Genomic DNA, 27175 nt, shown 5'->3' with positions numbered 1-27175 from the left:
GAGAGAAAACAACAGTAGGAGCATCTGAATGCCGTCATCATAAACGCCGTCAGTTACAATTAGGCGTGTTGTTAATTCCGCTTATGCAGACGTGTAGGTGGGCAGCTATGGGCTAATTTGAATACACTCCCACACACTGTTGCTTTGCGCCCGTATATCTCCCCGTGCCCGTGCTATCAGATCACTAAGGAGACCACAAACGCTCTAATTCATGCAGTTGCACATTTTACCGTAGGGCAGAAGCGAAACGTGCGAATGCGGCAACAAGCTCGAGCATATCCGCCCTTTTTATGGCCTTTGCCTCGAAGGACGCTATTGGACGCAAGTGCAAAAGGGACCGAGAGTAATTATTGCTTTTCAATGGATGGATTTTCTGGTCGATCGTCTCAAGCGTGACCCTTTCCTTCGTCCCGACTACTCCTCCCAGGGTAACGCTCTAGGTCAGAACGCGTTCATGGTCAACTCGTCGCCGGGTTTAAACAAGGGTTAAAACAAACCTCAAGGCCTCAAGCAGCGGTGAAAGCAGAAGGGTAATTTGTTTTCCACATGATGCCGCGGGGGGGGGGGGAATTTAGAGGGTAGAAACTAATGAGCAAACAAACAAAGCAAATAAAAAATGAATTAACGAAAAGCAAAGGACAGGAGGGATGAGGGAGCGGCTGGAATCAGGTCTCCATTCGTTCATCCATCCATCCATCCATCCATCCATTCATTCATTCATTCATCCATCCATTCATTCATCCATTCATTCATTCATCCATTCATTCATCCATTCATTCATTCAATCCATTCATTCATCCATCCATCCATCCATCCATCGATCCATCCATCCATCAATTCATTCATTCATTCATCCGTCCATTCATTTGTTTGTTCTGTTTGGGAGCTCATTACCAGAGGAGAGAGGAAGCACTGCCCCACTTTCACCATCTCATCTAAATGGAGAGACTATTCCCCCTGTGTGCGTGTGTGTGTGTGTGTGTGTGTGAGAGTGAGTGTGTGTGAGTGATCTTAGGCAGAACAAGGAGAAAGTCAGGGAAAATGGGGGGTGGGGGGGTATTGGGATCATCCCACTAGCAAGAAGCACTTAGTTGAAAGAGTGGCAAACGAGGTCACTTAGTCTGCAACCACATCAATGGCCAGGGGGATTCCAACAAGCATCAATTGAGCTACACACCCAATACGCACTCTCTCTCACACACACACACACACACAGATAATTGCTCTGGCTGTATTGCAGCATGCTAATGGTACTGCTACGTAGCTGTAACTTCCTCTTCCTGTCATTGAGCGGTGAGTTATCGACTTGTTTGTGATCCGGAGGGGTGGAAAAATGCATAAACATGAGCGAGACGTACTAAAATAACAAATGTTGTGTTGTTACTGAAAATACACCGAACGCACGCAAGATGACAGAGGATGTTCGTCAAGATAATGTGAACATGTCGGTAGCATCACGTGGGGAAATGAATGAGGTAATGCTTTTAAATGCTTAAAGCTGCGGAAGAGGAAATTCGAGCAGCACTTGCAGCACTGAGAACAAATATCACTTATGAAAAAGCTTAAAGCTGCTCTATAATAAGAATTCTAATTTGGCTGTATTTATATACATATATGATCAAAGATGTTTCATGAAGACATTGGTAAGGTGCCTGGGGGGAAAGTCCGACATCTGGGACTTCCGAGTCGGCTGCTAAACAGCGTTGCTTTGTCAGAAACAAACATGCATGTCCCGCAGCGTAACAACCTAATTTAATGAGCTTCATTTGCACAAATGTTAGTTATCATGATTATTCTGACTACCTACAAATGTGTAATAAAAGTGCATGTGTATACAAATGTTTTCTTACTCGTGACTGACATAAAACTTGATTTTTCCACCATGTTGAGAAGGTTAAAGGTTATCATTGGGTCATAACTCAGAAACTTGGGTAGCAAAATTTTCCCATACTTTCTGACTTTGAATGGCGTTCATGTGAAATTCCCAAGTGGGAAAAGTCTTGACTTGGCCTTGATTGGCTCCTTTCACTAAACTATTGCTAAATATCTTCCAATCAGGCAAGCTTGATCATGAGAACTGACTAATATGGCACCTTTTAAACAAGCAGTTGAATAGTCCAAACTTTATATCACCTACACTGAATGTACAAATATTAGGGTCGTCTTCCTGATATTGAGTTGCAGCCCCTTTTGCACAATCCACATCTCAGTTGTCTCAAAGCTTCAAAATCCTTCTGTAATGCGTCTGCTTCTCTTTATCTACATCTGCTCCTTTGTGATTGGTTGAGATTTAATAAGGGAATCAATAAGGGATGATGGCTTTTACCTGGATTCACCTCATCATTGTGCTTCATGAAGACAGTAAGTGCCCTCATATTTTTTATACATTCATTGTACATTAAAAAGTAATGCAAAGACAGTGGCAAGTCCTTTGATTTTTTTTACTCTTTAAGCCTGACTGATTATTAAATCCCCCCTATCTTCAAAAACACACCCTTGAGTGTGACCATGGACAAGACACTATTGAGTTATCTAGAGTATCTAGTCGAATGTTTCCTCTACTATTGAATAGACATGTTGGACCGCCCTCAACCGATAGAATTCAATGTCTATTTCTTTCTATTGGCTTTAATGAGGAGAGTCAGTCACATCCTCCAAATGGTTTTCCTTTCCGCTCCACCATGACAAATTACAGAGACAAACACTGATTTATCCAGTGGAACATTTCTACATCCATCACTCGACTGACCTTAAATCAATATTCCGGTCACTTTGGTTAACTCGCTTACTCAATCATTCATTCATCAGTAGCTACCTAAAAAGCATAGAGGCGAACGCATATTTTTAGAATTTCCCGTAAAAGGAGTTAGATCGACTTATGCAGATGAGCTCATGAATATTTCACATCTCATCTGCTATCAAATCAGAGAGCTACTGTAGACTTTTCAGTCCACCAAGGCTGGCAGCTGAACTAGCCAAGGCTGAACCCCGTGGGGAGCGGCTGACTGACATGAGGGCATGCTGGGAAGTAACCCCCTGAATCAAAGAGGGAGCTCCAGAAATTCTCGGAAGAAAACACCCCAGAGTGTTGAGAGTTGCATATTTACATGTATGTGCGTGTGTGCAGACAGGCTGTTTGAACTCGGCCTTGTTTGCCTTGTTTGCCTTGTTTGCCCAAATTAATTTCACTAATGATGGCTGATGGCCCACCTCTACCCCACCACAGACTAAGAAGAAGACAGTTTAATGGAGTCGCGGTACATGATTTCTGGGTAATGAAGTCCTTCAAATTTCCCAAAAATTCAAGCAGTTTTCTCTCACTGCCACTTGGGGTCGCCAAAGTGCAAAGTTGTCTAGTGCAGCTTTAAACAAGGAGTCTCACGCTTCCTATGGGTAAGGCCTTGATTTTCATCCACCCCAAATATAAGTTGTACAATTTAAGTTGTATACTGTATCTACAGGCTTTATTGGGAACAAAGCATGATGTACATTTCTGTAAAATCACATATCTGCTTCCTTCAGTTCCTATATCGCTTTCATTGTTACATGCTGCATATATACTGAAACTTCATACTTTCATACTGTACACATATTGATATTTTCATATTGTTATATAATAGCCCATACTTAAGCAAGACATCAATACTGTAAGTTAGCTGTGTAACAACTGTAAGTAAATCCATACATGATGGTAATCTATACTTTTTACAGGCTACGTAACGTGTTAAAATTGTCAGCAGCATTCTATTTTTATGTTTAGATTTTATTCAATCTTTTCTGTATCCTATTACTTTTGATGCTGCAATTTCATAAGCTTCATCTTATGAGGTAAAAAAAGGAGGCACTAAGCAGGCACACTGATACGCAACCGAATAGATGCAGAGGCAGCATCAGTAACTAATGTGAGTTATCATTACATTGCTGTGACACCGTTTTCTCAGAGTCTGCCCTCTATCTATCCATCCATTCATCCATGCCTCTCTGGCTCCCTCCCTTCCTCTGTCAATCCCTTCATCCTTTCATCTATCCATCTATGCCAGTAGGATATTGGCCTCATCCATGGTGTCCAGATGGGACTATAGAATATCTTCTGGATGAAATAATTTCTATTTCATACTGACAGCTATACTGTGAGTACAGTATAGTACAGTATAGAAGCTGGCAAGACATCGTACACAGGAATTTCCTGAGCTGAGAAATGCTTCACACGTTATAAAGTCAAAGTTGCAGTTACAGGAGGGGATTTATTGCTCTATCCATCTCTCTCTCTCTTGCTTGTTCCACCAATCTTTCTCTTTGTGCTCATCTCTGATAGCGGTGGAGTGTTTACACAGACCTTTGGCCTGTATGTTCTGACTCTATCCTCCTGTCTCTCATAGATAACATTCTTGCACACACACTTGTTCACTCTCGCCATCTCAAAGCGCCCCTCACCTCTCAGGAGGGGCTCTCATCCCAAGGGTCATTTTCTTTGACACTGTCCTTTGTATTCCCCGGGAAGGTCCTGGTAATACAGTTTGGTGTGCAGAGGCAGCAATGAATCAAACCCAGGACCGTAGGGATGTGAGGGAATTATGGTAATAGAGGACAGAGAGATAGGTGTGGACGTAGGACAGATACAGTAGAGGACTAAGAGAGAGGAGGGGCAGTAGTCGAATCACCTCAAATCACCTCTTTACCAGGGTATAATACTGTATATAAAATCCACCTAATTATGAACATTTTTACCATTGATTTATGGAAAGACAGGGGATCAGAATAGTGTATACCAGCTAGGGTTAGACCAATATATTGGTTTGTTCATATACTGTATATCAGGCCGATATTTGGCTTCCACCTCTGATATAATAGGGTTAACTCCCTGACTACAGCTTCATAAAAATACTCTGTAAAACCTGAAATTACTTTTTGTTTTTTGCCTTTATTGTTCAGTTACATTACTTTTCATGAATTAACTTTTCAGTTAGAGGCAGTAATGTGTATCCCATAGTTTCCTCTTCTATTGAATAGGTGCGGTGGGTCACTCTGCCTTAAAAAGCAGCTAACCCTGAAAGAATTTCATTAGTTTGGGCTTCAATGGAGAGTTTTAGTGTCACATGGTGTTCAAAATGCTGTTTTTCCAACCTGATAAGAATAAAATTCAGGCGGAAACACTGAATACTTTCAACTTGTCTGGCAAAAAAATGGTCAAATTAAAATATATTCAAATTGGAGCCTCCGGATAGCTCAGTTGGCTAAGTTGCGTAACTGTGGCAACCTGGGTTCAAGTCCGACCCAAGACATTTGTTGCATGTCATCACGGAGTCTCTCTCTACTGTGAAATATTTAATAAAGGCAAAAATGTTCTTAAGAAAAGATAATGAACATCGGCACAAAATATCAGCTATTGGCAGCTTCAATGCAAAAATATCTGTATCAGTATCACTTTTCAACAATTCCTAACCCTAATATCAACCTTCTGGTGACTATACACCATCTTAATTTATCATGAGCAGTGTGTATGGAGTAGAGGCAGAGAGAGAAGAAAGTAAGTTGAAGAGTGACAGTGAGGACAGAGAGAGGAAGAGAAGGTTTATAACAAGTCCTCCGCCACTTCAGGACACACTTTCTTTGTCCTGAGATAAACTTTTCAGTCTTGTAGGTTTTTAGTCATACGGACAGCACTCATTATCATGGGAAGCTGGAGCTGTCGCAAAGTGCTTCCGCCTGATGCTCAGTTTAAAGTTGAAAGCATGTCTGATTGTTACTATTATTGTAGGAGTTGAAATGCCATACCCACAGCCCAACTGCTGCAAAACATCATTCAATATTGATCATTAGTAGATAAAAAGCTATTCTACTTTGTCGTGCATTCATTATTCATGATGGTACTCATGATATGAGAACTCAACTTCATAATGTTTTTCAAACTGTCATTATGTCTCAGAGTGAATTAAATAGGCATGCTGTGTTGAACATCAGTTGTGGAGGTACTAAATCTCTCAGAACTGGTTTAAGAGCTCAGACAGGGACTGAAAAGTATGAGACTACTCAAACATACAGTTTGGCCATAGCTGATAGGCTCAATGTTGACTGGCATCTTATCAAATATTATGTCTTCTCACACAGGGAATCCTCTGAACAACTTAAGAGATCAAAAAGTAATAATGTGTGTGTAAGATTATTTGAAAATGTCCAAGATTTAATTTCCTTGACATCTCAAAAAAAAAAGAAAGAAGAAAAAATCGAGTTATACAATATTATTGTGATTATTAAGCAATTTGTACACACTCTGAAGTCTGATTGGCTCCTATCCTATTGCCAATGTCATCTCAACCAGTGCTTCCCCATAAGTAATATTTTTTCCCCACTCTTCTTTCTCCATCTAGTGGACCCAAACTGTAATTACACTGTATAAAAACTAACTGGCAGGCCTAAAGAAACAGATGAGACTTGGGCTGTGCACGGCTCTGCAATTGATTTAGTAATTTCTTTTTTCCACAAAGTGGAAATGCCACAGTTGTTCCACACCAACATCTGCATTAACAGCCCTTTTACTTCTCTTAGATTCATGGTGCCATCGAAATGAAAACAGAAAGTTGATTTTCACATTTACGTTTTTATTGTAAAGGTGGTTTATTACAAAATAGTCACGTGATACAGAGGCAAAGACATAAAAGAGAGAGATAGGCCTAAAACAAAAAGGAAAGAGTGAGGGAAAGAAAGTCAGAGAGAACATCTAAATAGGACTTTGGTAGTGACATTCTTATCAAAATACAGAAAAAACATTACAACATAATTGGCTACCTAATTTAGCAAAAAAAAAAAAAAAAAAAGTCAATGTCTACAAATCACTTTCATCATGACAATGCAATAAAAACGACACATTTTGCCTTGATAATTATAATAATGCTTGGAGTGCTTCACCACTGTTTTATGGGCATATTTCTCTACCAAACCAGGTTAGTAAAGCACTACTGTTAATTGGGTTGGAAAAATTTAATTCACATCATTTTATTACAGTTACCTCAAATAAAGACAGTACTCTGACATACAGTAACAGTGCTCATTTGTGTAGAGTTACTGTGGGGAGGTGTGAAGCATTTGTAGTAGATACAATGGCACATAGTAAAGGCCTTTTTGTTGCTGTTCCCTTGTAACAAATTCCCGCCTTTACCTTTCACCCACGGCGGCCATTTTGAACACTTGGGGTGGGAATGTCTACCTGGCATATACACAAAACTATAGCGTTACTTCAACACACAAGTGAGGACTTCAGATAGACCTAAAAGTTATCAAATTAGCTAGCAATCTTAGGAACAATGACTACAACGTCTGCTTGAATTTAGCAGTGATGCTAGCTCGTTTACTAGCTTGTTAGCTGCTAGCTTGCTATATATGATAGATTCTGGTAGCTAGTTGTAGTGGGCCAAATAAAATATGAACCTATGTCCTTCTTGAGATTAATTTGTTTCTAATACATTTTTCAGTGGGATATCTGTGAAATGATAAATGTTTGTGTGTATGTTTGTATGATGTGTATCTTGGTACATAACAGTCGGACAGCAGCGAATAGCCAGGCTGAACTTGCTGTTCCAGAAAGAGCTTCCCACCCTGAGTGTGACAGAAGTTTTAAAGGGCCACCATGGTTGTAAGGTCTATTGTAGCCAAGGCCTCAATCCTCAATAACAGTATTCTGTACATTGTTTTTCGACAGGTGGTCCCATTTTGTAGCCATTGTCGAGGTCTCTACCCCCAGTCTCACTTTGCTTCTCTCCTGTATTAGTAGGCTACTTGCAGGATTTTCCAAACAATTTCTTTTGCAAGTGGAACTACAGTGCAACAGCGCAGCACGACACGTGTGTAAAACCTAGGACTTCTACGGCTCCACCTGTATGTGTTTCCAGGAGCCGACAAAGGCAGACGCAGTCTATCTGTTGAAATACAATATCTACGACAGATAAAGCATAATGGCGAACGAAAAACGATCCATCTTTACACATGGTGAAATAAGATCTTCTGACAGAGTGAGAGAGCTATCGTAAGATTAGTGCTACATCAGCTGAAACGACAGTTAAACAGCAGTACAGTATATAAAGACTAAATTTATAACAGTATAAAACATCTCCATTTATATGTATCTATGTATTTGGGAAAGTGGTTTTTAGTACTTACATAGTAGTGTCATTTATAAGTGTTGGTTAGATAGTAGTTATACATCCATAGGTCTTTTAAGACTGCTAACTTCCTGTATTATCGTCTGTGTCTTGCAAAAAAAGAAAGAAAAAAAGAGAAATCCTACATCTTCAGTTTAGTCAAAATTTTGATTAGTGACAGCTGACACTGCTGGGACTGAAAATCCACTGTAAAATGTTAAAAATGCATGTGTGCCAATGGGAATATTATGTCGTTTTTCTTGAACTCTTGAAAAGCCGACGTTTTTGCAGGACACAGACGCTACTCTAATGTTGCCACTCTGGTCCATAGTTGGCTCTGTCAGCCCCGGTCAACTACTAAATGTCTACAATGGCTTCACTAAACAGCATCATCATCCTCTCCTCCTCCTCTTCTCCATTTATTTCGTCCAGGTTTCCTCTTCATTATCTCCTGTCTTCTTCTCCCTCTGCTACTCTATTCTCTCTCACCTCTTTAACGCCTATCCTCCCTCCTCCTCCCCCATTTCTTCTCCTTTCTCTTCTTCTTAAGTGACTCACTTTCTCCTCCCCCTGTTCAAATCCTAATCCCAATCCTTGACTCCTAATCACATATATAACCGCTCCATCCCCCCACCCCTCCCTCCCGGCTCAGTAGTGCCCCCTAGCAGGGATGAACGTTGCATGCACGGATCTCCTTCCTGTCCTTGCAGCTGGCCATGGCGGCGCTCTTGGCTCGTTTCTTCACCAGCATGAAGCGCTCCTGGATCCCCCCTCCGCAGTGCTTGGTGCAGTCCGTCCAGCTGGTCCACGGCTGCATCCTGCAACCTGTTGGAGCGAAGGTTAGACAGTGGACCACCAGGATGACCACCAGGATCAGCAGACACACTAAGTACTTGCAGCTTATATTTTTCTCTTTGTCTTAAAAAATCTGTTAATAGCCATTTATGATTATCCTATGGATGTATTACAAACACCACAGTGTATTACAGCACATAATATTAATAGAGCTTAAAAGAGTGTTAACTATGAAGATTAGGATTGTGATAGGAAAAATGACATCAAAATATATATTGACCAAATTCACTGTTCCTCCACTAATGCATATACTGTACAACCAGCAATATAAAATGATGTATGTATGACACAGTATTAATTAAAGATGCTCCATGTAACATTTGAACATCAATAAATAATTAATTAGTCTAATTACCATAAACAAATGACACCATCACCAACAAGATTGGCAGACTCTACTGTCTTACACTTTGTGTACCACCAGATTGAATTTGGCGGAAAATCTGATGGAATGCTTTACGGCACAAAACAGGAAGAGGGCACTGTTCTTCTAGCAAACAGAGCTAATGCTTTCAGTTTGTCACAGTGACAGATGGTGGAGTGAAAGGCCGATGAAGAAATCACTTCCAACATGTTTATCCTCTTCAGTAAAGCCAAAAAGGAAACCTTTTATTGACGAAAGCAACATACTTTAACAGGGTTTATGGGAAATGTAGTCGTAATTTTAATGTACATTAGCACTAATAATACCACTGGTGTGAGATAGAGGCTACCTGTCATCTCGACGATGATCTCATTTGTTTACGGTAATTATACCAAGGTATCACAATTAATTTGGCAATGATATATCGTGCTACACGTAGCACCTTTAATAATAATCTGATTATAATAGATTATCACCACACACCTGGCTGTTCTTCCACCGCTGCATCTCTCCCCTGTTTACCCCTTCTCCTCCTCTTCCCGGCTCCTCCTCCTCCTCCTCCTCTCTCCTCCTTTGTTTTCGTCCGGCACTTCCTGATCTTGCACTTCTTCCTCTGGACGGTCTCGGGACACGGGCCGCCACCGAACTGCGGCTCTAGCTTGACCATGCGGGTCCGAATGGTGTGTCCTTTACCGCACGACTTGTTGCACTCCGACCACTCCGACCACTCAGACACCATGCAGTCGATGGCTGGAGGAAGGGAGAGAAGGAAGGAGGAAGGGGAGGCGATAGGAGGTGAGAAAGAGAGAGAGGGGGGAAGGGAGGACCAGCGAAGGAGAGGGAGAAAATTGGCAACACATGAAAAAACTAGAAGGGCACTCGGAGAGCGCAGACCTCCGCCAAGGTTCGTGCTATTATTGCTTGTTCGTGAGTTGGATCCGGATCCGCTCCAAAATTTAATGGGTTCTTCCTTGGCCCATGCTACACCCTTCCACCAAGTTTCATGAAAATTGGGCCAGTAGTTTTTCTGTAATCCTGCTAACAGGCAAACAGACAAACAAACGGCACCGAAAACATAACCTCCTTGGCAGAGGTAACAAGTGTAAGGATAGGGGAAACATCTTGGATGGTTTGAATCTTCATTGTGGGCACACTTCTTACTTTTGGCTGATACACTTCTTGTAGATCATGTGGATCATGCTGTGATTTGGGAGACCCAGGTCAGGTAAAGTTACATGTAATGCTAGAGATTTCCATTGCACAAATAAAAGCGGTTGACTTTTTCCAAACATTTAGCTGCTCAGAAAGCCATTAGCCACCACCTAGCTAACAGCTAGCAGCTAAATACGCCACATTTTAGCTTGATTTATCAAGTTGATATGATGTTCCCAAGGTAATTCACTCACTAACATTTAAAGAATGACAAGATTTACAACGGTTTCATCAAGTGGGGAGAACAAGGCTCAATTATTGGCTGAAGAGATGAGCAAGGCACAGTGCCACATGGTTTGTGGTTGGCTAAGTGAAGAGTAACCCATTGTTGGCAGCCTTGGAGGAGGCAGCCTTCCAGCCTTCCAGCCTTCCAGTCAACACTCAGAGAATAATAATGTGCACTTAATAGAAGGGATGCAAAATGCAAAATCAAATCTGGTATTTCTGTAGTTTAAAATCTGACCTACATAGTGTGATTGTAAGTATATCCTCATGTTTGAACTTTATTTAGTTAGTCATTGTTCTGCTATACTAAGCTCTGCACTTACATGGTTATTGCTGTGATTCCATAAGTGGCTTTAACTTCTGTGCTTTACCTCCCTGTGAAAGCTAAGAAATCAAGACAAACCAAAAGACACTGTACTTTATTAGTCACTTACGACATTCAGGCAGCATGCACTTCTCCGTCTGCTCCACTTCCTCGGTGCATTCTGCAGGATCGGACTTCAGCATCCTCTGGCGTGTTCGCGCGCCCCTCCCGCATGTCACGCTGCACTCGCTCCAGTCGGACCACGGTGACAGCATGCACGGTATGGTATCTGCAAACACACACACCACACACACACACACACACACACACACACACAAACAGATAAAGGAAAAGGACATACTCATACAGCATTATTTACTTTTGGTCACTTAGTTCAGTGATTCTCAACCTTTTTTATATCAAGGACCCCTAATTTATGCCACATTAGGGCCACGGACCCCCATTCGATGAGATTTTGTCTCTCGGACCCAAATCTGAGAATATTGTTATTGTTAGATATGATTTTGTCCCGAACTCCATAACTGTCTGTATTACAGGTAGAGATTAACAGTGAAACGATGATCAAAATAGTCATTCTTCTACATTCTCTAATTGTGTTAACAATTCATCAGTTTGCTGGGGACCCCCTCAAACCCCTTCAAGGACCCCTGGTGGTCCCCGGACCCCATGTTGAGAACCACTGACTTAGTTGATCAGTTAGTTAATTTCACAAGTGAACTGAATTGAACTTACTGTATATTGAATTAATTAATGCTATAGTAGAGATATAGTTCATACTCATACTGGTAGACTGGCATCTTGCATTTCTCCACCTAAGATACTTCAGTTAGAAAATAATTCCTACTCACGGCAGTCTGGCATCATGCATTTCTCCACTTCAGCCACCTCGGCTTTACACATAGATCCGTCTATAGGAGGCATCTTCACCATGCGCTCGCGTCTCCTCATGCCGAGCCCACAGGTGACGCTGCAGGGATCCCACTCGCCCCACTCGGTCACCACACAGCTACTGGGCACTGTGGGAAGGATGAAATAACACTTTTTAAAAAATGGTATTAACTGAACTCCTGTCAGAGGGCAGATCAGTCTGGAGGGACTCAGAAGCGTCAGTGTGTATCATGTCATGGTGTCAAGAGCAAAACTGTCAAATTCCAGGTCAAAAGTGTCCAGTTTCAGCTCGACTGTCAAGATGTGTTAAGTCAAATCAGTTGCTTAAAACGTCATACATACCTCTTTTCTATCTTTTTCTTTTATCTTACCTTCTTTCTTGTTTCAGTTAGAAAAAAAGTATTGATATCAAAGGGATATTTGCAATAAATAGTATAGCTGAACAGATGGTTACATTTTTTTGAAGTCATTATTTTAGAAATCACAGGCTTGAAGTAGTCCGTCATGCCCCAAGACATTTTCCTCTCTACCAAGTCAAGTCTCAAATTATGAGTTTGACAGCAACCATTGACAGACAGAGTTTGGTCTAAAATGACACTAAAGCATCAAAAAATGGCATACCTCTTATTATGAAAGAGTAATATACAATCATTCCTGTGATAATTAACACGATGCATATGACAGAAACTACTGGAAACATTTTACCGCTCATCCTTTTTATTTTCTGAACACAAAAAACATGGGCTCAAAGTTAGAATAAAGGAAAATACTCCATACCGTCGACTCAGCATCGGCAGAGTAAGCACCAAATCAGTTCATTTGAATATGTTTCATGCACATTAATATTTATAGTTTCATTTAAAAAGTGCCATCTATGTTTAAGGTAGACTTTGTGTCCTTCTGATGAACAATATGCAAAGCAAAGAGTCAGGTAAAAGGGAAACTATCAAGTGCAAGTAATCGAGTGCTGTTGATTTGTGGCAATTTTGCAAACAGTGCAGGTTCTTGCAAATATTCCACTGATCGGTTAAATTTGCAAATAGCAAATTCCTGGAGGGACTGACACACACACACACACACACACACACAGCAACACAGCATCCACATGGACTCACAGCATTCGTCGTTGACAACACACTTCTCTGTCTCCTCAGTGTGGAGCTGGCAAAGGGAGCCGTCCTCAGGATACTGTTTGACGTAGCGCTCCCTGGACCTCATCCCCATCCCGCAGGACACGCTGCAGGCCGACCAGCTGATCCACTCCGACATCATGCAGGTTGACGGCTCTGACCGCCAGGAGGAGGAAAAAATACAGCCACATTTATATTCACCGCAGTTATTATAAGAATATATCGACATTTTTTTTAATTTCAGCCTGTTGTTTCTCTTTGCCAGACACACATTATTGGAAAAAAATTCTACATTTGTCCTTGAGCTGCCGTAAAAATGGCTTGTTCCATTGTTATGATTTGCAGGTACACTTGCCTCGTTGCTATTCCTCATTGCACCCGGGAAGTACTGCTGGAGTTACCCATTGATTTCAATGAGCAATAGCAACAAGCTGTTTTTTGCTTGACGAAATACGGCTGCCAGTGCAGAAACTTTTTCTCCGCCGCCTTGACAGGTGCCTTGTGAAATAAAATAACAAACCAGGATTCAAAACATCGCAGTATTCCCTGCGGATTTCAGGACGAACAGATGGCTGTTGTCATAGAAAAAGAATGTGTTCTTCTACAGTCAACGTGCCTGGTTAAATAAGGACTGGATGTATAGAGAGAAAGAGAAAGAGACAAAGGGAGAGAGACCGTCGGGTGGACAGACAGACGGAACCAGACAGATGAAGAAGAAGAAAGAGAGGGAGCTGACGCCAAATCGGCCGAGACGCGACTGTTCACGTCTTTGGATCTACGCTTGATTAGTCTCCTGGGAAGACACGTCTGCTTCTCCTCTTATGTTTACAATGATGATGAAGCCAAGATTGTCCAAAAAAAAGGAGCAAAAACTTCTTCAGAGGACGAGAAATGACGAAAGCGACCGGCCGACTAGATAGAAACTCCACAAACTCCCAACCGGTTTTTGGCTTTTGGTCTTCATTGGGGGATAAAAGCACCAATCAGAGTCATACTGATCGTGTTGAAAGCTAATGTTTCAACTCTTCTTTAATGAGGCAAGTTGACCGAGGGACAGCACGGGCCCTAGGGGAGTGAGAGTCAGTATGTACGACCCTGGCTGGATGAGAAGTGGACTCCAGGCTCCACAGTAGTCCATTCTATCACTATTAGCCAGCATGGCACCTCAAGATCCCCCTCATCCCTCACTTCCAGTCACGCATCCACGCCACAGTGGTGCCGCAGCCTTTTTCCAAACACTTCTTCTCAACGGTGCAGAAAGTATATTAAAAGTGGAAAAGCGGCAGTCCGTCACAAAGAAGAAGACTATTATGTGAGAGCGGACCTTGCAAATCGATTTTTTCTTTTTTTTTTTTTTGGGAGGTACTAAGGATGGATGAACTTTGAGCAACCTAGCATGGATTTTTTCCTTCTCTCAACACATTCGGTTCTCCCTCGCTTACAACAAATTGAAAGCCACATCGCTTACCGGCTGTAGCCTAATAAAGCAGAACTAAGTGAATCATTAATAAAAGTTACAGGTATCTTCTCGCACCCCCCCAGATGAGGCCCCCGGAGAGGCCCGAGTGTTTCCCCAGGAATATTAATCAACCTCCGCGTCCGGCCCCGGCCCCCCCAACCCCGCAATTATCAATCTCTCCGCCGCACGCTACCGGAGCGCTAAATGAAAACAAAGGAGAAGGGAGCTCAGGAACAAAAAGCTATCCATGTTGCTGGCTGATAATCGATAAGAGGGCCAGTGGAGGGTGGGCATGTGGACCTCTATGTGTGTGTGTGTGTGTGTGTGCTCCCGCAGCCTCGAACGCTCTCCGCTCATTTGACGACCGGTAGACGCCCCGGGAGCGAGGGAAGAAGAGCGAGGGAGGAGGAGGAGAAGACGAGACTGCCGACTGCGCCGCCTCTCCCGCATTTGTTCCGACCTGACAGCTTCAATGGAGATCGGACAAAAGCGAGCTCCCGCTGGTTTTTTTGTTGTTTTTTTTGCGCTCGTGCGTGTTTGTTTTCGGGGGGGGGGGGGCGCGGGAGATGTTTTGCTTGAAGTACAAAAAGAGACAGAAAGTGACAGCTTTGACGGAAATTGGACAGGAGAGTCAGGAGAGAGGGAGAAGAGAGAGAGGGAGAGAGGAAGCAGGCAGAGACAGACTGGGGAGAGAAAGATGATGCTAATTCGGTAAAAGCGCATCTGCCATCAGCTGGTACTTAGATTACTGTGAACTCAGCCCGCTTTGTTAAATATGCTTGTGTCTTCATATCATATATCGCATTTATAATACTTCTGTTATCTTTGAGACAACGATGGAACCGGAGTGCGTCGATTCCTTCGAGTCAAAGGTAAACACGGTCAAATCCCCCGGGTTTAAGCGTCTCGGATGCAGGAGGCCGGTCTGCCTTACCGGCTAATCCTCTTTTTTTGTTTCAGTGAATTTGAGGTAATTAACAGCCTCCGATCACCAATGTGTGCTGAGGAATAATTAGGGATTTATTTCGTTATACATATTCCCCCCTGATAGACTTCACTGCGTCTTGCTCAAACGGACACTTTTGACAGGAACGGACATCGGCTTTCGCAGGGCGCTTTCTTTCTCTCCGTTTCACCTGTTTTCGCTCCTTGGCAATCGCCCCGGCTGTCATCAAATGGGCGCGAAATTACATTTTCTACATCAAATCATTTCAGGGGCGGTGGCTTTGTGTTTTTTTTTCGCGACAGATCCCATCGGCCTCCTCCACCGAACTGAGCCGCCCCCCCTTGTCATAATCAGTCCATTTGTCAGGACGAGATAAACGCCTCGGCTCTAATCTGCTTATCGGGGTTTTTTTTCTGGGTTCATTGATTGCCTCTCTTGTTGATAGGAAATGAATGTAATTACGCCGATGATGCTGAAAGGGTTAGAACACAAGAAACACAATCTCTGTTGAGGCTTCTTTATGTTAAGGGACTGCTTTCAGTAGCTGAGCACAGCAGCGTGTTTATACTCATCCTGAGATAGATAACAGTTTCAAACCGCTTTGGAGTTTAAAAGACTTCAGTTTGAGCACTGAAAGCTGTATAGCACATCTCCTAATGAAGGAGCGCAATGGGCTTAGAAAGTATACACTGTGAAACCAAGGTCAGACTTGGATTGATGGAACTAGAATTTGTTTATGCATTATTATATTTGTCTGTGAGCATTGTATGGAGAATGTGTGCAAATGTGCAGATGTGTGTGTGTGTGTGTGTATCCTCTGTAAGCGAACTATTTTAGCATTATGTGGGTTCCCAGCATGCTTTGCAGTGTTTCAAATTGAGTAATTTCCGCTGCTGTTGACAGATAATTAAGCACTCCTGGCAGTTTGTTCATTTTGGTAATTGTTATACTAATACTTAAGAGCTACTTGTTGTGAATTACATGATATAGGTTGTCATGCTGTTCGGTGAGATAAGCCCCCCCCCCCCCGCTTGGCCCCGTTCAGCTGTATTAAAGAACACTTTCGTACAATCTAATGAAGGAAATAAAGACTTATCTGCGCTCCCTCTTTGGCTGAAGTACTGGAAGAGCTGGCATCTACAATATATATTCTATTTTAACTGTCATGCAGTTGCACACATTCACACTGGGAGCTGCCCAGTACAACCACAGTCTACTGGTGGACACTGAACAGCTCCACTGGAACAGGTGGGGGTTCAGTGTCTTGCTCAAAGGCAACTCTAGTTGTTGAAGGAGGGGAGAGTGATACTAGTAGGTCCAGCGATCTCAAGCCTGCTTCTCTAACCTCTAGCAACCACTGTCTCCACACTTTAATCACTATATATCACACTGTATATGTGCGCTGACCCTCCATGCTGCACCCCGGGCCCATGCAGGGCTGGAAGTCCTGGGTGTGGGGGCACGGCACGCTGAGGTCCAGCTGGGCCTTCAGCATCCTCTGCCTCATCCGGCGGCCTTTGTCACAGGTGGCGCTGCTGCACGCCGACCAGGGGGACCAGCCCGAGTAGATGCACGTCTCCGGCGTGTCGTCTGAGAGAGGGAGGGAGAGAGAGAGAGAGAGAGAGAGAGAGAGAGAGAGAGAGAGAGAAGAAAAAAGATGCATGTCACATATCCCTTTGATAAATTTATCGATTGATTTAGGGATCGATTGGTATGCTGTTATTGAACCATTCATCATCATCATTGGCATGGTTGCCGTATTTCATCCCAATAAAGCAGCTTACAATTGAATTGAAATGAACTGAATCCAAAGATGGATGGAGGATGTGAAAGTAGGGCTATGACATTGATTATTCATCTTCTCCAACGGCGATCGCCGCGGGTCGCGGGCCACAGGAGGCCAGCGGCTGACGTGTGAGAAAGAGAGGGATGAACCGGAGGGATGGAGTCGGAGAGAAAGAGAGGAGTTCGATGTTGTGAGTGTCTTGTCCAATTATCAGTGGTGGCAGAGCTACAAGACGTCCAGGGGGACCGGCTTCAATTAATAACGGCTCACTCTGGGGTTGAGAGAGGCAGAGAGAGAGGGAATGAACTACCGTCAGACCCCAGGGATGAGTGGATCCATCTCTCTGGGGTGACAAAGAGAGAGAGAGAGAGGAGACGGAGGGAAAAAAGAGAGGAAAGGCTGTATGCAGCTCCAGGCAGACCAAGGGGAGCAGCCTGAATAGATACTCGTCTCCATGGTGTCATCTCACAGAGAGATGAGGGGAAACGAGACAGAGAGAGAGAGAGAAAGAGAGAGAAGACGGGTAGAGGACCAGAAGAGGGAAAGAAGCAAATGGTTCATGACTGACTGAGGAGGACATTTATTAGGAGGCATGAGATCCTTGTTAAGAATTTTGCTGCATGGGCAAAATTCTTCGCACCCTACCCCGGGATTCTTAATAATAGGCACAGAGCAGAATACAGGCGCTGTCATGCACCGGTCCGTCCTGATTAGTCCGTCTGCTGGTGGCGGGGTGGTCTGGTGGTCAGGGGAATTGTCCCGTGAGTGTAAGGTCACAGGTTTGACCCCTGTTAAAAGCCGGTGCGTGCCTGTCAGCGGCCATGCTCACTCTGTAAGCTAGATCACTAAGAGGTAAGAGAGAATGTTTAGCCAACAGAGACAGAGATGGGAAAATGGCCAAGTTCAAAGAATGTAAAGGAATGCAATATCTTGTAATGACAGGGTGTGGTGGGTTAGTTAGACGGCCTTTATCTTTAAGTTAATCTATCTTGTTTGGGGTTTGTTTGTGTGTGTGTGTGTGTGTGTGTGTGCATGTGTGTGTATCATACCTTCCTCCTTCTCCTCCTGTCCAATGTCAGCGACGATGTCATCCACTGTGTCCGGCACCACGTTACATTGCTCTCCCTTTGAACACAGGGAAAAGAGGGGTCACACACACACACACACACACACTTAAAACACACGAATACACACATACACATGCGCTCTTTCAATTCACTTATGCACAAACACACAATTTTATCGAAAGCTTGGTGGTGAAACAATAGGTGAATGCACAGACATGCCTACTGAATAGTCACTACACTACACACCTAACCTGTATGTTATAGTTCCTCTGTTTTGCACTTTTCCATTCCCTCTAACATACACACACGTGTGCACACACACACACACACACACACTACGCGGTACCTTCCTGGCGATGCGTTCCACCAGCACCTTGGCCACAGGGGTTATTGCCCCTCCCTCGGGGTCGTAGAAGGGGCTCTGTGGGTGGTCCAAACTGGTCAGCGGCCGGATCTTCTCTTGCGGGAGAGTGGGCTTGTTGGGAGACTAGAAGAGGCCGAAAGGAAGAGAGGGGTCGGTAAGCAAATCAGATAAAAAAGTATATGCAAAAGTTAAGTAATGTATAAGTAGGGATGGGACGATATTCAATATACCACAATACATGTGGAGCAGAAAATGCATCCATCCAAATTATATTACTTGCATTTTGTAATGACATTTTTAAATTGTTACATTCTAGCAAGCCAATGCCATCGCTAGAAAGATGCGTTCCTCAGAAATAAACAGAATTCTGCACAGTCAGACTTTGATGCCATTGAACTTTTATTTATTACATTGTATCGTCTTTGTATTAAATCGTGAACCACATATCGCGTATCGAATCATATTGTGAGATCGTCCCATCCCTATGTAAAAGAGTTGCCACCTCTTGGAACATTTCAAGCCTTCGGTCGCCTTCCTGAAAATAAATGACCCTTTAAAGCGAAATAAGTCAAAGCTCTGCCTACCGGGTGGACATGAATCCATTACCCTTACCCTTACCCTTACTTTTACTATTTCACCAGCATCTCTCCAGGTAGACGGCTGTGAGTTTGCGATATGAATGAGGTATAAAGGAGAACTGCCTCTTGACGGCCAGGCGGTCCAATGATCAGATCCCTTCCTGAGGATTTGCTCGGCTTTTCAAGGTTCTGCGGGACGGAGACCGACAGGGGGGGAATACGGAGGCGGGCAAATAAGATTCTTTAGCTGAAGATCGGGTCATGATTTGAAGGGGAGAGTTATTCCCTTCCTCCCACATTAGCTTGGTACAAATCATGCACTCGGGTGTCCTGGAGGAGAACATCTGCTCCGGTACTGGGCATCGAATATGCCGAAGGGAAGAGAGTCGGAGTCTTCCATTGAGGAATGGTTAGAGTCATCAAAATTAAACAGCCAAAATTTAGGGCACGGGAATTACTTGTAGGACAAGAATACTAATCTGATAGCAGCATATGGGTGGCTCGCACAGTGCAACAATGCCAAATTGAAAGGAGACCAGAACTTCCAGACAATTTCTCTTGTGTATCCCTTCTGATACACAATATAATCAATAAAAACAAATACCTCGACATGGGCTACATCTATATTATACTCCATCCTGCCCAAAAATGCTCAGTTGAGGTATGTTTGTGACACAGTAAAAGCAGAAGCAAAGGCCTGAGAGAGCGACTGAGTCACCTAGCTGTTTCTCCCATCAGCCATCTGGTCCAGGGCCTCCTGTCTGTTTGATCTCACTATGCATCATTTATCAACCCGCCGAATATCCCTTCAATAACACATCCATGGCATTGTTTCCAGGTGTGTGTGAGAGCATGCGTGTGCTTGCATGTGTGTCCATGTACTGCTACAGCTTTAAAAAAAAAAAAAAAAAAAACCCCAACTCTACAGGGGAGAGATAAAAACAAATGACAAACGTTAATCATTCCCTTTGTTGTTTCGAGCTCGCCCAACTTTGTTGTTGCACGCTTGAAACTTCAACTTTTGATTTAATACATTCAGAAGTGATGAATAAGACAAAAGGAAGACATCTACAAAGAGATTATTGGAGGGGGATACGAAGCTGCATCCTCATCCATTGTGCTGGAACAACAATGTAAACTATTCTCTTTGTAGTTACAGGTTCACTTAAAGTTTCTTTTCTGACTTTTGAATTTGAAAATGTTTTGTAGTGCTGAATAAGACAAAAAAAAGAAGACATCCATCAGTTGTTGGAGATGATTAGAAACTACAGCTGTACTTGTACTGTGTTTGAATTGCAAATATACAATAGCTATGAAGGTTTTGCTATTGATAGAAAAAGAACAAAAAGCAGAAGGTCTCCACTGTTGAGAAAGCAGACGTACTTGCATGTCTCCGCCTGTAGGTGGCAATCATTCAATGTCTGGTGGACAGTCCTCAGACGCAAAGACTTTCTGGTGGCAAAACTGGTTTAAATAGTTCTATTCTTCCAGGATAAGAAAACTCTTTGCAGAGTAAGAGGAGCGGAAGCACTAGTTAATATTGCAATGGGGAGTTTCATTGACTTCTCAGGACCAGGAATGCAATACAGCTGTGTTACATTCCACATTTTATTTCAAACATTGCTCATATCCAAGAAAAATCTATTTACATGTAAGGTGCAGCGCAAGTGTATTCCACCTCAATCCTTTTCTATATGCTCAATAAGATGCAATTCTGATTGAGCATGAGCATTAGTTTCATTGTCCTGACATTTTGTAACATACTGCACATACTGTACAGAATACAAATACAGTGAGTGCCGGTGTGGGTCTGAGGACAAAGGGGACCACAGAAAGAGTTTGTTTGATACTCAAGGCTATCTTGAGTATACATAGGCAGCGAGGCAACCAGAGGAGCAAGGAAACACATCCACCTTCATAAAATGACAGCAGCCGCATTGAAAGAGGGCTGGTTTTATGTTGGCGAGGCTTTTGAAAGGTATTTACTACCTCCTCTCAGCAGGATAAGCTCTTTGCTTATTCATGAGGTTGTAAACTATAAATAAAGAGCTGTAGCCACAACACAGTGCGGGGGAATGTGGATGAGCAACTTTCACTCCAAGGAGAGGGAAAAAATAAAGATGAAGTTTGTGACAGGCAGGTGGAATCGAGCATGCTGTGATGTGAAGGTTGGATGAAAATGCTCCTTAGCTTGTGAGCAAGGAACTTAATCCTAATAGCCTATACAAAATAGGCCTATATAACGTAATTTATTAGAGTATGACAACTGCCAGCGCCTATTCTGGAGCAACAGATTTATCTCATGCCATTAGACTAGACCAGTGCGCCTTAAATCAAGGACAAAAGCATGTAACATAACTGTCTCCATACACTGTATGCTATAGAGGGCTTCCAGGTGATGTAGGCTAACACCCTCTGGCGGCCATATTGGAGGTCTCCAGCAACAGTGGCTGTGATATTGCGTTTCTAAACTTCTCAACAATTGGACAGCTGTGGTTAGACATTGTTTAGATGATGGGAACATAGACACGCTCCATGTCTATGTTCCCTCAACCCTGTGTTCCCTCAACCCTGTGTTCCCTCAACCCTATGTTCCCTCAGCCCTGTGTTCCCTCAACCCTGTGTTCCCTCAACCCTATGTTCCCTCAGCCCTATGTTCCCTCAGATCAGTCCCATAACCAATGAGGTAATGTTTTCGCCCCATAACCCTAACCCTAACCCTAACCCCTAACCCTAACCCTCTGATGCTGAGGGAACATAGGGCTGAGGGAATATAGGGATGACCCCGTTTAGATAATGTCAGCTTGTTAGCTAGCTAACCATAGTATCTGGTCAGCTAACCATCACTATCTGAATTGCACACTTGCTAACGTATCTAGTAGCAGCTAGCGTTAGTAGCGGCTAGTACTTGCATGTTAACATCAGTTGCTTTAAATTAGTTAGCTAGTTATCTAGCTAACGAAGCTAACCGCCTATTTTCAGGTTAACTGAGCTGACTCTTGAGAAGTGTTTTGGAGTAGAGACTATAGGGCTGAATAGAAGACAGTTTAGTCACAGGAACCCAAACCTGGAAACAAATCTACTTTATCAGACTGTTCACTTTTACTTATTACTGAATTGAGCCACAGCCACAACACAACAATCATTTTCAGGTATCTCTCTTTCTTGTCTAGTTGTTATGGGCCTATATTTAGCTATTGTTTGCACATGATTCTTCACTGGACGTCCATGGAGCCTGCTGTGGTTGCTAGGAGATTTGTGACACCGCAAAGCCTTTCTACTGTAAATTACTTACTGTAATTACACTCTTCGGCATACAGGTCCCTACCACTGCCGACGTATTTGAATGAACCAGGCTAAAACCAGGATACAACACCTCATATGTGACGCCGTTGTCGGTGCCTGCGTCCCAGGGTATGAGGTCTGTCTCCAGCCTCTGGACCCAGCCGCACTCCTTGGTGCAGAGGTCCTCTCCCGACAGCCCAACGTTCCAGTCCGGGCTGGGCCCCAGCATGGTGAGGAAGGACATCAGGTGGCGGGTCCGGTCCACTGAAAACTCTGCCGACGGAGCCGCGCGCCTGGTGATAGCGGTGGGGGAATGGAGGGATATAAAGAAACAGAAGGCAAATATTAATACTGCTTTGGCTGCTTTAATACTGCTGAACCCATTTCAGAAAGATATTCAAGAGAAACACAAACGCATTCTCATATATCCCACATCCCTGCTTACACAACTGCTGGTTAATTACTCAGTTCTCAACACTATATGGTTAATTACTCATACAATGCTCAGTGCTGATGCCATGACCTTTGACCCTAGCTGTTGCACTTGGCTGATTGCAGGCGGTTTCAGTGTTTGAAGCTATGAAGCATCTAATTAGCGACAGAAAATTACACAGCTCTTAATGAGATATTCTCTTTTAACGCCTCTTTTAACACATAAAACAGAGGACACGGTGTAAATAATAAGATCATTTGAAGTGCCTCTAAAAAAGCTGTCTTTGGAGACATCGTAATTATCACTTCTTAGCCGACGTGTAAATATAAACACAATCCTTTCGGAGCAACTTGACAACTGCGTATAAAATCGTACAAAATGGGTTCGTATTTCAGACCCAGTGTGTGTGTGTGTGTGTGTGTGTGCGTGTGTGTGTGCATGTTCTCATTAGTAAAAATAATAGTGGTACAATATATCGCAGGCGACAGACAACGCTGGGAGGGGTAATTAAACAGATGTTTGGTGAAAGATATGTTGGTGTTTGTGTGTGTGTGTGTGTGTACGCCCGAGGCTGAGGGCTAGAATTGATACGTTTCTAATTGCTCTCGAACTACTTCCGAAGAGGGCATGGGATGTCAGTGGGTGTGAGCGTTCAGACAAGTCGCCCAAGGTTTTAAGAACAGCAACATAAAGTAAAACAATTTGACAGAATGCAACTTATTGTTTACAATTTATAGCGTCTGTCATAATGCAAACAGTCCCTATCCTGCTGATTAAGAATTTGATGCCACAGATACTGAAGATAAAGGCAGATTACATCATTGTTCATAGCAATGTCCTGTTATCAAAGAAAATGTGTCTCATATAGTTTTTGTTGATCGTCCAGTATGTCCTAAACTATGTAAACTTTGTATTTTTCCTATAAACTGTAATTTAGCAACTACCAAATATTTGGTGTATCTCTGTTTACTTCAAGCCAAACATACTACGCTATGCTTTGGAACTATCAGCCAATAGATGCATCTCATATCTATGGAAAAACCAGCGTATCACTGTTGTTGGGTGAAAACCTTATATCTCCAAAATGTCACCTTTTCAGAAACAAAGAAAAACAGGCGAATTTTTAGCTTGCTCACCATGCATTTTTTTTATCCAATTGGTTTTGAAAAGGTTTCATAAACCCAAGGGTCATAGAATAATCCTTCAATTGAAGTTAAAACATGAAAATCAGCAAAACGGGAGGAGGTTTTCACCTGACAGCAATGAATGGACTTCATGAGGGACAATCCCTCTGAAGACACTATGAAATGATAATCAATACATACACTAATATCTGAAATATTTTCTTATTATATTTTCATGTCCTGCATTTATTTTGTATGTGTGTTTTTTTTATTGATAGACTGTATGAGTGCAAACTGTTGGGTGGACCGCATACTTTACAATCCAATAAATACATTGTCAAAAAAAGGATCTGATGTGGGCAATTTTCTGATATTTTTCCACATTTTTTGATAAACAACCTGATATCTCACAGAAGTGCCCTTCTAAAAATTGACATTGAGCGATACTCACAAGTTGAGTGGCTGCCACGCCGGCCACTGAGCCTTAGTTTTAATGACAGTCAGTACTTCATCTCCCTGAGGAGAGAGAGAGAGAGAGAGAGAGAGAGGGAGAGAGAGAGAGAGACAGAGATAAAAGAAGCAATTTGTCACCAAATGGATGACCATAAAGGGGGGGGGGAGGAAACATTGACAGAGAAAAAGGCCAAAATTGACAAATTGACATGACTAAGGGTGAGTACTCTCATCCAAGGACAGCGAAGTGTATTCCGCTCTCCAGAAGCTTAAGAGCCCCGGACAAAGTGTATCTCTTATCAGGAACAAAATGGCTCTGTGCTGCTTTATAATGGCCGTCTGTCTCTCTAAAAGACAGCCTCGCTCTGCGCTGCCTGCACAGCGCCCCGCCGCACGCGCTCCATAGTCTCTCCGTGGCATTATGGCCACTTTATGGACCGCGCACCCCATTATCCATCATAATGCAAAAGGATGCAATTATTCGGCCGAAGCCGGATGGTAAATGACGGATTCAGGGGTTGATTAGAATTGAATTGGACAGTCCGAATGTGCCCTTTGTGATTTAATAAGTGCCTTATTGTGTTTTCTCTAGCTCTCCTTCTTCGTCTTTTTTCCCCTCTCTCTCTCTCTCGCTATACACCCACATACAAATACACACAGCAGCAGCTTCAGTTTGGGATATGCCCATAAGTCTGACAAAAAAAAAAATAAAAAAAATCCTTTTTTCTGGTTGACTGAAGGTTCCACAGTCGCCTTGAAAGCCTCCTCTCTTCCCTGGGGCGGTGTGAAGAAAACAAGTGTGTCCGTGAGTGTGTGTGTGTGTGTGTGTGTGTGTGTGTGTGTGTGTGCGGGCGGGTGGGTGTGTGTGTGTGTGTGTGTGTGTGTGGATGAAAACAAGTTTACAAGTCAATGTCCATCTCCTCCTCGGAGCAGCCCAGGGCTCTGCGGCCTCTCTGGACTCAGACCGCACTTCGTCCTCTCGCAAGCACACACTGATGGACAGATACAGACAGAGTGAGAGGTATATGAGCACAGACAGAGAGAGAGAGAGAGAGAGAGAGAGAGAGAGAGACACACACACACACACACATATACACAACCGGGCAGAGAGACAGAAGAAAGACAGACAGATATCCAGACAGAGTGGTAGGCAGAGAGACAGCAAACAGCAAAAGAGATGGTGGGAGAGGAAAAGTGAAGTGGCTGAAAAGAGGGAGGACATGATAAAAAAGCAGAGGAGGGATGGAAGGAGTGAAGAGGTTAAATGCAGACGGAGGAAGAGCAGGGACACTGAGGATGGAGGGATCACAAGGCGTGTGGAGGAGGAGGAGGATGAGAGAGGAGAATAGAATAGGAGGGGAAATCAGAACGGTGACTGAGGTGGGTCGAGGCGGGAGCGAGGGAGAGAGGGGGACAGAAAAAGAGAGAGACAGTGGAAGGAGAGGGGGAGAAGCGGAGGAAAACACACACACACACACACACACACACACACACACCTACAGTTATGCTGACCTTTCATTAAGTACATTCATTCCATATTCCCTAACACTCACTGCTTCCTTCCCTCCCTCTTTCTTTCCCTCATTCCGTCCTTCATTCCCTCCTTCCTTCCCATATTCCTCCCTCTTTCCCACCTTCCTTCCATTCTATTCCTCCTTCCATTCATCCCTCTTTCTTTCCTTCATTTCTTCCTTCATTCCCTCCTTCCTTCCTTCCTTCCTTCCCCCATCTTTCCTTCCCTCCCTCCGTCTTTCCCACCTTCCTTCCCTCCCTCCTTCCCTCCTCCCTTTCTTCCTTCCTCCTCATACTCCTCCCTCTTTCCTTCCTTCCCTCCCTCCTTCTTTCCCCCCTCCTTCCCTCCCACCTTCCCTCCATTCTATTCCTCTTTCCTTCCTCCTTCCATTCATCCCTTTCTTTCCTTCATTTCTTCCTTCATTCCCTCCTTCCTTCCTTACTTCCTTCCCATATTCCCCCCTATTTCCTTCCCTCCCTCCATCTTTCCCACCTTCCTTCCTTCCATTCTATTCCTCCTTCCTTCCATCCCTCCTTTATTCATTCCTCCCCCCTTCCTTCCGTCCTTCCATTCCACTTTCAATCCATTCCTCCTTTCTCCCTTCTTTCCCTCCTTCCTCCCTTCCTGCATCTTTCCTTCCTTCCTTTCATCCCATTCCTCCCTCATTCTTTCCCAGCTTCCTTCCTCCCTACCTTCCTTCTTTCCTTCCATCCCCTAAATGAACCTTAACCCCTGAAAGGTGTCATTCCCTCCTTCCTTCCCATATTCCTCCCTCTTTCCCACCTTCCTTCCTTCCATTCTATTCCTCCTTCCTTCCATTCACCCCTTTCTTTCCTTCATTTCCTCCTTCCTTCCTTCCTTCATTCCCTCCTTCCTTCCCATATTCCTCCCTTTCCCACCTTCCTTCCTTCCATTCTATTCCTCCTTCCTTCCATTCACCCCTTTCTTTCCTTCATTTCCTCCTTCCTTCCCATATTCCTCCCTCTTTCCCACCTTCCTTCCTTCCATTCTATTCCTCCTTCCTTCCATTCAC

At 43.4% G+C, this 27175-nt stretch overlaps 1 protein-coding gene across 1 annotated transcript in view; it reads right to left on the bottom strand.

The window, feature by feature from the left end:
* Window positions 1-8796: 8796 nt before the first annotated feature.
* Window positions 8797-27175, bottom strand: part of LOC139665926 (spondin-1-like) — a 66154-nt gene continuing 47775 nt past the window's right edge. Inside the window, exons 7-16 of the mRNA XM_071544980.1 lie at window positions 24628-24692; window positions 22711-22912; window positions 18739-18879; window positions 18375-18450; window positions 16947-17129; window positions 13120-13290; window positions 11965-12132; window positions 11226-11384; window positions 9838-10104; window positions 8797-8960 (exon numbers count right to left, since the gene is read on the bottom strand). Of these exons, the coding sequence (XP_071401081.1) occupies window positions 8797-8960; window positions 9838-10104; window positions 11226-11384; window positions 11965-12132; window positions 13120-13290; window positions 16947-17129; window positions 18375-18450; window positions 18739-18879; window positions 22711-22912; window positions 24628-24692 (1596 nt within the window). The remainder of the gene's footprint in view (window positions 8961-9837; window positions 10105-11225; window positions 11385-11964; window positions 12133-13119; window positions 13291-16946; window positions 17130-18374; window positions 18451-18738; window positions 18880-22710; window positions 22913-24627; window positions 24693-27175) is intronic.

Source organism: Centroberyx affinis, unplaced genomic scaffold, assembly GCF_046629955.1.
Source record: "Centroberyx affinis isolate AG114_WGS23_722 - 3 ecotype Tasmania unplaced genomic scaffold, CSIRO-AGI_Caff_v1 ptg004742l_1, whole genome shotgun sequence".
NCBI lineage: Eukaryota > Metazoa > Chordata > Actinopteri > Beryciformes > Berycidae > Centroberyx > Centroberyx affinis.
This window is presented reverse-complemented; position numbering and strand designations above follow the sequence as displayed.